Source organism: Sarcophilus harrisii, chromosome 2 (assembly GCF_902635505.1).
Source record: "Sarcophilus harrisii chromosome 2, mSarHar1.11, whole genome shotgun sequence".
In the NCBI taxonomy this organism is placed as follows: Eukaryota; Metazoa; Chordata; class Mammalia; order Dasyuromorphia; family Dasyuridae; genus Sarcophilus; species Sarcophilus harrisii.
Genome location: NC_045427.1, coordinates 208,701,702 through 208,712,584, shown reverse-complemented (window position 1 = coordinate 208,712,584; position 10,883 = coordinate 208,701,702). Strand labels below are relative to the sequence as shown.

Below are 10,883 nucleotides of genomic sequence, written 5' to 3'. Positions count from 1 at the left end.
TTATGCATTTTCTTTTGATGCATTTTCTTTTGTTTTAGCTAAAAGATAATTTCAGTCAAAGTTGTCCCATTACCTCAAAAAGTATGCAAGGACATTAGACATTAGATAATAGTCAATTGGCTTTGGACAATGTTTTGACCTATAGTTAGAATGACTCTGGTAGCAAAAAAGGCTGGAAGTTAAGTACCTCACTTGATTATGTCTTGATTATGTTATCCTTCTACTTTAGCCTTTCACTTGATAGCTTTTTCTCAATCTTGATAGCCTTCTTTCCTAACCATAACTTACAAAAATGGCAGGACAGAATTGCACTCATCCTGACAAGTACAGGACCTTAAAATAGTAAATAGAAATACCTTGGACCTTGGACCACTACAATGGGAGTTCAAATTTTATCCACTCCCTATATATCTCCCAACAAGTATAAAATCCTCGGCTGAAACCTTCAATTGAAGAAGTATTCATGGTTACTTCTCTTAATGTGATTATATTTTGAATGACCATAAGAATTTCCCAATACCTAATTATTTCAATACTTTTATTTTAAAACAGGTCACAACACTAAGCTCAATCCCATTCTGCTATTATACAAGCTACAAATGCTTGCTTAGCAGCTTAGGGGCAATCTTTAGAAGCATATTTGAAAAGTGAATAAAAATCCATATAAAACAAATATTCAAATAGTTTCCATAGGAACACAGATAAGTGTGACCCCATCTCTTACGTCTTCCATATTATTGTTGCATTTGTGCCAATCCTATTTCTTAAAACATTTAAAAACTCTAGCAGGAATTAAGTTAATGGTCCCCCAAAATGCTCTAATTCAAGCTAAATTTGCAATTAATGGCTACAAACAGCTTCTATACATTAATACTAGCTGAAGTACAAGTTGTCGAGTGATGTTCCATTCCACTTTCCCAAGCGCAAGATAATGGCAAAGTGTTGATATCCTGATCCTCTACTTCTGCGGGAAAACCTTGATTCTTCATTTGTTGCATACATTGCCTGAGAGACACAGAAGCAGAATTATTAAGAATTGCCTGAGAGACACAGAAGCAGAATTATTAAGAAGTCATACTGTATATGTCTCATTTCAGTTGCATCTGACTTTTGTGACCCCATTAAGTTTTCTTGGCAAAGATGAGTGGTTTGGCATTTCCTTCTCCAATTTATTTTACAAATGAGGAAAGTGTGAGGCTGAATTTCAATATTTCTCGGGACTATAGGCCCTGCATTCTATCCCACTTGTGCCACCTCGCCATCCTATTCTGACAATATGGCTTCCTATATTTCCCTCCTCTCCCCCCCCCCCCCCCCCCCCCCCCCCCCCCCCCCCCACAACTGTATTGTGGCAAATACAGTTGCAAATCTCTTAATGCAGCCATTTCTTTAATACCAGGATTTTTCCAAGAACACAAATCCTGAAAGGTATCCATTTACCCCATTTTTGTATATATATTGTCATTTATACTATTATGTAGTAAAATCAACCTTAAAACTAACCATGCTGGCCCAGACATCACATAATAGATAGTGGGTCTCTGGAATCCATTAAAAGTGGAAGCAGCAGCAACAGTGTAAGCACCCATGTTTTCAAACAGCATCCAATCTCCTACATGCATTTCTGGTAAATCACAGCGTTCAACAATACGATCAAGGCCATCACATGTTGGTCCCCATATGCTAGAAGAATAATACTTCTCATCTGGTTTGGGTCTCTGGGGGAAAAAACCAAAACATGAACATAAGCTATATGCCGCCCCCTCACCCAGCCCTTTACTTGTCCTATTTCTTAAATGAATTACCTTTTGTAGAATAGGTTTAACATGTGCATGATCAAACAGGATGCAATTAAATGATCCATATACTCCATCATTTACATAGTACATAAAGGTTTGGTCATTTGCCTCATCTTCATCTACAAAAGGGAAAAAGGAAATCCTAGTGAGTTTTTGTATTAGTCAAACAAGCTTATTTACTTCAGTACTATAGACTGTTACATACCATCAGAACCTGTCTGTTCCTTTAATACGAGTTTTTTGGCAATGATATTAACTGCAAGCGTGAAAGCTGATGCAACATAGTATCTGCCTGGTTCAGCTATAATTCTCACTCCAGAATCAGAAGGAAAATACTTATCCAATGCTGGATTGACTACACTTGAGATCTAAGTGAGAGAATAAACCATGAATTATTTACAGGAAAATTGGGAGACAAGTTATTTATTGCTGACTAATTGTCCATGGCATAGGGGTCACTACCATTTAAAATGAATTCTAAATTCCAAAACAAATAATAGAGCTATATTCTTACTCCCAGACACTTATACTCTACACAAAAATAAGTGTTTTAATGTTTGTGAAGAAGTTCCAGTTCCAAAAACTAATCAGGGGCACCAGCGCCCTGAAGTTAAAATCTGGCCTGAGACATTTAATACTTCCTAGCTGTGTGACCCTGGGCAAGTCAATCCCAAGTGCCTATATATATATATCACTAGAAATGTTTTGGATATAAACCTTCACAAATCAAGTCATGCATATTAAAACCGAAGTTAGAGAAAGTAAAAATGAAGCTCTGCAAAATTTCAAAGATCAATTAAGAGTATATCATGGCAGGGTTGAAACTTGAAAATTCTTTCCTAGTAATCCTACATAGCTTTTTAAAAGTATTTAAGAATTAAATACCTCTTCAAACTTAAGCTTTACATCTTCAGAACCAGGAAAGCCACCACCAATATCAAGAAGATACATGTTGAAACCAAATTCCACCTATGGTCAAAGAAATTAAACTGTCACACAACATAGCTCACCATTGTCCCAGACACCCTTATAATCTTATTATAGTGTTTGTGAAACATTTTAAGAAGCTCCAAGTTTTCAGTGGTATATCAAAATTAAATAAGCTAGGGCAAGTAGCACCGTTATTTTGACAATTGTAGTTAATTTTTTACTGCGGACTAGCAATGGTAGAGTTTTTTATATCCCTGTAAAACCCTATTACTTATTACTTACCCCCATATCAAAGACACATCGGGCATCAGAAACTGCTTGGACAAAGGTTTCTGGATCAGTGCAACCACTTCCCACGTGGAAACTAAGAAAAGAATATTATTCACTTATTTCTGACCAAGGAAAAAAAGGAAATTTTAACACCTTCCCATAAAATTCCAAAATAAATGAGCTTACCTAACTCCAATAATATCAATATTCAGTTCCTTTGCTCGCTCAAGAAGTAGCCTACTAGTTTTGAGAGTGGCACCAAATTTAACACTTAACCGACAGACAGCTTTGGAGTCATCAGTGGCAATCCTCAAAACAAGCCTAGTGGATCAAGTAAAATTCAGTCAAATTTCACCAACACTATTAGGTTTCAAGTGAAAAAATTTTTTAAATTTTATCATTTCTGAAATCCCACCTTACCACATATTTATATTTAAATAAGATGGTTTATCCTATTTTACAAAAACATTTTTTAATGCGATTGTCAAGATTGATGGGATTATTTTCAACCCAGATACTAAAGTATATCTACAGAAATGTAAGCTATGTAGTGAATTATCCAATCCTAAAATACTGAAATAGTTAAATACTTACTTTGCCTTTGGATGAGCTCTGGCAACTTTCATTAGCTCTACTTCACTATCAAAAGTCATCATTTGTACTCCATTGTTGGCAGCATACTTAATTTGTGACACTTGTTTGCATGGATTTGCATAAATTATCCTCTCTGGAGACACCCCAAGACTCTGTACTAATTGTATTTCAGTCTGGGGAAGAGAGAAGCAATTTATTATGAGAATGGAATGAACAAAACCCAGAATATACCAGAGGCTACTTAAGCCATAGGATTTTTTAAGATTGTTTTCTATACTTAAAATAGATATGAGCAATTTACTATATACAAATAAAACTTACCTTGCTAGCACAATCAAATCCTGCTCCTATAGTAGCAAGTGTCTTCACTATAGCCCTGCTGTCATTACATTTAACAGCATAAAAAGGAGTTACTCGAGGAAAAGCTTTGTACCATCTCAAATGTTTTTTTAGGACGTCACCAAGGTCAGCAACATAGAAGGCATCTTTATCATCCTGAAATAAGTTAGTATGGAGATTAAGTTATCCTTTCTTCAAGTCATTTTTTTATATCTACTTTACCCTATTTAATGATCCCAGACAGGAGAAAGTGACTAAGACTTAAACATTTATTAATGTTCTTTAGAAACATAAACTTTGGCTTTTTTCTTGTACTTAATATATGCTTAGCTTAATACTTACAGAAGAAGAAACTTCATTAATTTTCTGGTCCAGAATATCCTTTGCAGTAAAGCCTTCATCAAGGAAACTGAAGTTAAATTCATCATTGCTAAAGTTGTTCATGGTTTCTTGGTGTTCTTTAAAGTGCAACAAACTATAGTAGGAAAAGCAAAAATTTATCCAAGTCTGAATATTAAAGATCCAAAAGCTTTAAAAATTCAATTTGAAACAACAACATTATACAAAAGGATCAGGGATACTTCAAAAAAAAAAAAAAAAAAGATCTATTGTAGATAAAAATAAATAGGCAAGCATTTATATAATAGCTATTTGTAAGAAACATTGTCTCATTTGTTCCCACTAACAGCCCTGGAGATAGCACCTATTTCATTTTAACAGGTTCAGAGAAATTAGGGGAGTCAACTAGCTAGTTAGTACTATGGCAAAATCTGAATTCAGCTCTTCCTGGTGAATTTTCCAAATCCAATCAATACTCTATCCACTCTGACACCTAGCTGCCTACAATAGATAATACAAAGGAATGTCAAAGGCAGAAGAGTACATATAGGTTGTTTAAAGACAGTATCACAGCTAAGACTTAAAAAGCATGAATTTCAACTTGGGGGGGTTTGAGGAGGAGAGAAAACAAAGCCACAGGCAAATAAAAACCCAGAAATGGCATGTCAAAAATTTTACTTACACGGAAAACTAAAAGATGGAATTTAAAGACAATTTTCAGCTTTACACCAAAGGTGCTTCTCCAGGAGGATAAAGTCCTGTTAAATACAAGGCTACAAATGTCCCTTCAGTACAGCTGTTGCACTGGACGTTCTCTGTGAAAGACATACAAAATGTACAATTCAAAAGATCATATATATCCTTCATGATAAATTAGTTTTCAGAGGCTCAATGATTTTGATTTTAATTTGATAAAAAGCTTTTGATGTTAATTTTAAGGGAAACCATTATTTAGCGAAACCCTAAAGTGAGGCAGAGAAAAGTACTTTTGTCCAAAGTCACACAGGTAGTTTTTAGCTAAGTTTCAAACAAGTCTTACTTCCTCAGTTTTTTTTAAATGATATATGTATGGTTCTTCAAAACACATCTAGGGATAGATAAAATTCAATTTCAGATTACAAAAACTTGTTTATAAAACTTTTATGCAAAATGTTTTGATGAGTGAAATTTTGATGCACACCAAATTGCCCTTTTCTAACACCCAATTCGCCGTTTAGAAATGTTTCAGCCAACCCCCAAAACCAAAATGAAATTTATAGCTTAAGTTCTGAAAAGTAGTCATTTTCATCAAAATGCCTCAAAACGTCTATCCCTAATTACATGTAGAACAATTTTAAGATTAAGTTTAATATGCAATTTTGAACCAAACTAATTTCAAGAATACTGTTTCCTTGTTTTGTTTTTTTTTGGTAACTTTGCAATAAGAAAGTAATCTTTACTCTTTAATAGCTGATCATAATAATAGATATCTAAACACACCATTACCTTTACCTTCTTCAAAAATCTTTCTACAAAATTTATTTTGGGATTCTATCACCAGAATATATGAAAGATTTTTCAATGTTTATAGGAAAAAACTTTGTTGCCAATTCTAATCTTTATGAACAAAAATAAAACAGCAATTAGGGTACAATTTGCTAGACTCATTTGTTCTTTGGGGCGTCATTTCACAAAAATGGATGAGTAAATGAAAAATAGACCAAGAGTATTTGAAATCAGCATTTTAAAATACAATCTTAAAATTTTCTTCCAGCCTTGACAAAACTTGTTCATTTTTGCTATGTGAAAACAATCAATGAACAAAAACAAGGTTTTAGTTAAAGATTGTTTTTTTCCCCTGTAAACTTTGGTAAACTTCAAATTCAGGTTGAAATGGTCTAATCCTTCAGCCTTTGTACATAAGTCTGTGATAAAAGATATGCAAGATATTATATTTAATAGCTGAAGTGCTCTTCTTTATTTCCCATCTAACCAAAAATATAGGCAAATCAGGCAAATGCAAAAACCCATTTTTAGTTGTAATGGCAAGAGTTATAAAAAGAGCTGGCTGGTTTAAATATTAACCAGCTCTTCCCCACTTGAGAGGTCCCTTCACTTTCATAAATTCCCCATATCAATGAACTCACAGGTATGTGTCCCCTTAACCCTTTGATCAATTTCTGAACTATATTTAATATGCATTTTGAGATCAGCAGACCCAAATTTGTCTCACAACCAAATTTTACTTGAAATTTAATACCTTTTGTGCTTAATGTTCCTGAAAATCTATAACTTTAAACGCAGCTGTCAACTTTGAATTTTGTTTCATTATTGTCCGATACCAGCACAAGTTTTGCTAGCCAAGATAGCTTTAAGGTCTCTTTCTGGGTTTAAAATTCCATAGTCTTTAAGGTATTCATGTCTACTTCTAAATCTTTATAGAATTACCATTCACGAACCAAGAAAACTTTAGCCAACACCAACTAAGGAAGTTGCTATTTCTCAGGTCATTTTAGCTCAATGTTTTTATCAAAACTACAAGGCCATTTCAGCATGATGTATTAGTAAAGACAGGAACAACTCTTTTAACAAGTTTCTGTATCAGGTAAAATACTCATGCAACCACTTGATACACACCCTCCTCCCCCTGCAAGAAAAAAGAAAGACGTCTCAAGGCTATAATCCGAAAAAGGGCCACCTGTTGGCAAGATTGGCTGGAAAACACAGAGGAAATCATTTATTATCACAGCTTATACTTGCTACAGAATGGCTTACAAGCACTTCCTCACAACTACCACATAAAAATGAGTACTAAAACCGATCAGAAGATTTAATAGGATCTCTAACACTAAACTAAGTCTGAAGTTGGAATTAACTTCGCTTTCTATAAGGAAAAAATTAAAATGACTTTGGTCATTTTTAAGGTCACAAAACCTTGTCAAAAAGGGAACCTTAAGTTAAGGACCCTCCCTTCCCCACAGTCTTTGCAAATCAGGTCAAACGGACCTGTGGATTGATTTTTGCTTTCAGTAGCACGGAGCTGGGAGAGCGTGACGCGACGACCCGAGGGGAAGGTCACAGCGAGTACAGGGGCCGAGTTCGCTCTACAGGACTAGTCCCCGAGCAGCGCACCACAGACGAATTCAAAAGGGTTAATCTGGAGCGCTTAGTTTCCTATCGCCAGCCCCCCTTCAACGTCCCTACAACTGAAGGTAAAAGAAGAAGTGAAAGGACAGCTGCAGCTCTCGCCCTCCCGCCTCTCCGGGCCTGGCGTAGTGTAAGAAAGCGCCTCCGGGAAGAACCATCAAACCCCAAAAGCGTCCGTTACCTGCCGCACTAGCTGGGCCTGGGCAGGGTCCGGGGGGGGGGGGGTCCCCAGATGCTCAACTCCAATCCGTCCGCGGGGAGTGGGTCGGACCTCCCGCCTCACTCTAGCTATAGGCTCCCCCCACATCGATAGCAGGGTGGTCTCAACCACCGCTTCCTCCTCCCCTCCTCGCCCCCCCCCGGTTCCCGGCAGCATCCGGGGTGGTCTCGCCCACCCGCCCCGGGAGGATGGGGTAGGGTCCTCCCTCGCCTCGCCCACCAGCTAACCTCCCAGGGCTAGGAGTCGCCACGTCCCTCCCCGACCGGAGAACGGAACCGGCTCCGGAGACACGTGGCCGCTCAGACCCGTCACAGGCGCCAGTTAGGTGCTGTCCCGGGGACAGAGAGCGGCGCCTCCCCACCCCCAATCCCTCACCTTAAAGGGCATGGACGGAGTGGGCAGACCCCATGGAGATGCTCTGCTCAAGATGAACGGAACTCGACGGCTACGGCGCCTTCCCCCCAACCTCCGCCCCCGTTCAGCCGCCTCCTGCCCAGCTGGAGGAGCCGCGCCGAGCCGCCGGCCCGAGGTGGCACGAGAGCTGGTGGCAGAGGAGCTACCGGCGGCGGAGGCTGAAGGGGTCTGACAAAGCCCGACGGCGCCGCGGCACGGCTACTTATAGCGCTGGCGGCGTCGTCATGGAGACGCACCAGCTCAAACCAGCCCCGATCGGTTCCGTCCGGGAGGAGGCGGAGGCAGAAGCTGCACCCAATAGAAGAACGAGGTGGGAAAAGGAGGCGGGAGGCGGGCGGTTAAACGTCAACGTATTTGAATATGGCCCTGAGTACGCACGCCCCGCCCGCCCGCGCGCCAGGCTCGCGCCCCCCTCCGCCCCGCCTCCCTCCCCAGTTTCACGCCCCAGCTTAAGCGGTGCAAGCCCTCGGGCAGTCTCTCGGACTCCCCCTGCTTGGGCGGGCGGGAGCGCGCGCAAACCCTTAAACACGCCCCCTCGCGCGCCCTTGGGGTTCCTTGAGCGCGCTTCTGCACATAGAGCAGTTTCTCAAGGCTTGCGTGCTTTTATGGACTCAAGCTTTTTTTTTTTATGGACTTGGAGCTTTCGACTGGGCTCCACATAGTCCTTTTTGAAAATTAGTCTTAAATAACGGCACGTCACCCCCTGGGCATTTTTCTATCTTTCCTTAATCCGCTAGCAAAACACAATTTGCTTTTATTCGAAATCAATTGTTCCTGATGTTAACAAAAATGGGAAAGAAGAAACTTTCTTTACAATCCATACCTTTTTTTAGCAACCTAGATAAAGTCCTGTGTGCTTAAATCCTTCCCACAGATTCAGGGAACGTACACATCCCCAAAGGCAAACTTGATACAGGTTCCCTTTTTTAACTGGATCCCTTAGGTAAAAGTTGCCGAAAACTACATATGAAAGTATTGTTGCAGTAAATTAGTGAAAAGATTAGGATTTCAAGTGTATTTTTGATCCTCAAGCTCCCTTTCCTCCTGAAGCCTCAGGTAAAATGAAAAGAACCTTAGAAATCATGGAGTCTACTGTCTTCCTTCAGGATCAAATGAAATAATGAGGATTAAGCACTTAGGGTAGCGTCTGGCATATTGTAAACGATATGTAAATGTTAGTTTAAAGGTGAAGAAATGTCCTTGAAGCTGGATTTCCTAGTCTACCACTCTAGACCCTGCCCTTTAACCATCAATTAACTAACATTGATTAAGTGAGTACTTCAGTATTGTCTGGAACTGCCCAAGGCATTGAGAATGCAATTAGAATTTAAACTAGAGTAAAATCTAGTCCTTGCCCACAAGAAGTTTACTTTGACTTCCCCTCGGAAGGCAAGAACTGTTTCTTTGTATCCTTAGTCTTCCCTAAAGTCTCTTTCATCTTCAATATCCATGAATCTATGAAACTGACTAAGTTTTGTGAAACAGTTGCAGAGTAGAGAGCAGGCCCCAGAGTGAGCAATACCTAGGTCCTCTCAAGTCCTGCTACTGGATCATGTACTATTTATTGTATGAGGATGGGCAGTACAACCATCTATGCTCCATGCTGCTCTCTTAAAACTGTAAATTGCTAAGTATGTATGGTAAATTTTAAGTTGGGGCTGAGGAAGAGTTAAGCAGAGGAAATTCCCCATCTAGAGTTCCTTTCTCCAGTAAAATCATTGTGTATTCCAATTTTCAGGGAACTTTACTGGTTATTGTTATGTTAAAAACATTTAAAACTTGAAAAGCTTCTTTCAGAACTAATCTTATCTTTTGTTTTTATGTTTTTCACCACAAATGCCCCACCCTTAACGGCTAACTCTTCCTAATAAAGCAAAATAAATTATTTAAGCAGTCAATGGATAACCACAATTCAGTCTACCAGTATATTCATACTACATTCCACATCTGTAGTCCTCACCTATCTACTGGAAAGGGAAAGGTTTGTTTCTTTAAGTACTCCAAATCTGAGATTGGATCATTAAAAACCCTTCAGTTTGCTTCTTAGTGTCATTATCATTTACATTAATGTAATCATGTTTTTTTCAGTTTTGCTTTCATCACCCCCTAATATCAATATACTGGCTCTTTCTTCCTCCTTCCCTGAATTCTTCACATTTTTTGTTTCTAAGGATATAATAATATTGTGTTACATTGGTGGATCACATTCATATTCAGATATTCTTCCATCAATGGGCACCCATTTTGTTTTCAGTTTTTTTTGTTACCACAATTTTGCCATGAATATTTTTTGCAAAGTAGTTAAGTAGTAAAAGAAGCATTGTCTACATTTTTTTTCAAACTAATATCTAACAAAGTGACTTGGCTAGTAAGCTTTGGATTCAAACACAGACATCTATAATATTTACCATACTGCCTCTTAAATTGACAATCTCTCTGACAGGACAAGACTCTATATCTCTTTTACACTCTGCTTCTGATTCTTTGTCTCTTATGCATACATTTTAACACAATTACTCAAAAATACAAGCCAGAATATTCTAAATGAGGTGTTGAATAAGCGAATCCCTAAGAGAACCTAAATTTGGGGGAACTAAGTACCATGTGTGTGCACATGCATGTATCCTTGCTCTTCTGATGGCATAGGAAGTTTTGGGAGGGGGGCATTCTCTATCCTTTTTCAAATATGCAAACAAAAATAGTGCATATATCCTTGAGAAACAGAATATTCTATGAACAATACCAGCTGGATATAGACAACATTAGCCTTTAGATGATCCTATTCAAGGATAAAGAGACCAGGCAACTGTTTCACTATGGAATCATTGGAGAAAATGTGAGCTCACTCTTCC

At 38.6% G+C, this 10,883-nt stretch overlaps 1 protein-coding gene across 3 annotated transcripts; it reads right to left on the bottom strand.

Annotated features, from left to right (window-relative positions):
• Window positions 1-524: 524 nt before the first annotated feature.
• Window positions 525-8,386, bottom strand: ODC1 (ornithine decarboxylase 1). 3 transcript variants are annotated; one of them, XM_031951299.1, is made up of 12 exons: window positions 7,993-8,386; window positions 4,954-5,086; window positions 4,275-4,407; window positions 3,915-4,088; window positions 3,594-3,766; window positions 3,186-3,320; window positions 3,012-3,093; window positions 2,685-2,768; window positions 2,005-2,167; window positions 1,806-1,918; window positions 1,504-1,718; window positions 525-1,005 (listed from the first exon to the last, which is right to left on the bottom strand). In XM_031951299.1, the coding sequence occupies exons 3-12, from the start codon at window positions 4,374-4,376 to the stop codon at window positions 861-863; spliced, it is 1,386 nt and encodes a 461-aa protein (XP_031807159.1). In that variant the 5' UTR covers window positions 4,377-4,407; window positions 4,954-5,086; window positions 7,993-8,386; the 3' UTR covers window positions 525-860. The 3 variants fall into 3 exon arrangements, with proteins under 3 accessions (XP_031807159.1, XP_031807157.1, XP_031807158.1); XM_031951297.1 differs by having other exon boundaries at window positions 1,504-1,918; XM_031951298.1 differs by lacking the exon at window positions 7,993-8,386 and adding an exon at window positions 7,257-7,434 and having other exon boundaries at window positions 1,504-1,918.
• Between the last annotated feature and the right edge of the window lie 2,497 nt (window positions 8,387-10,883).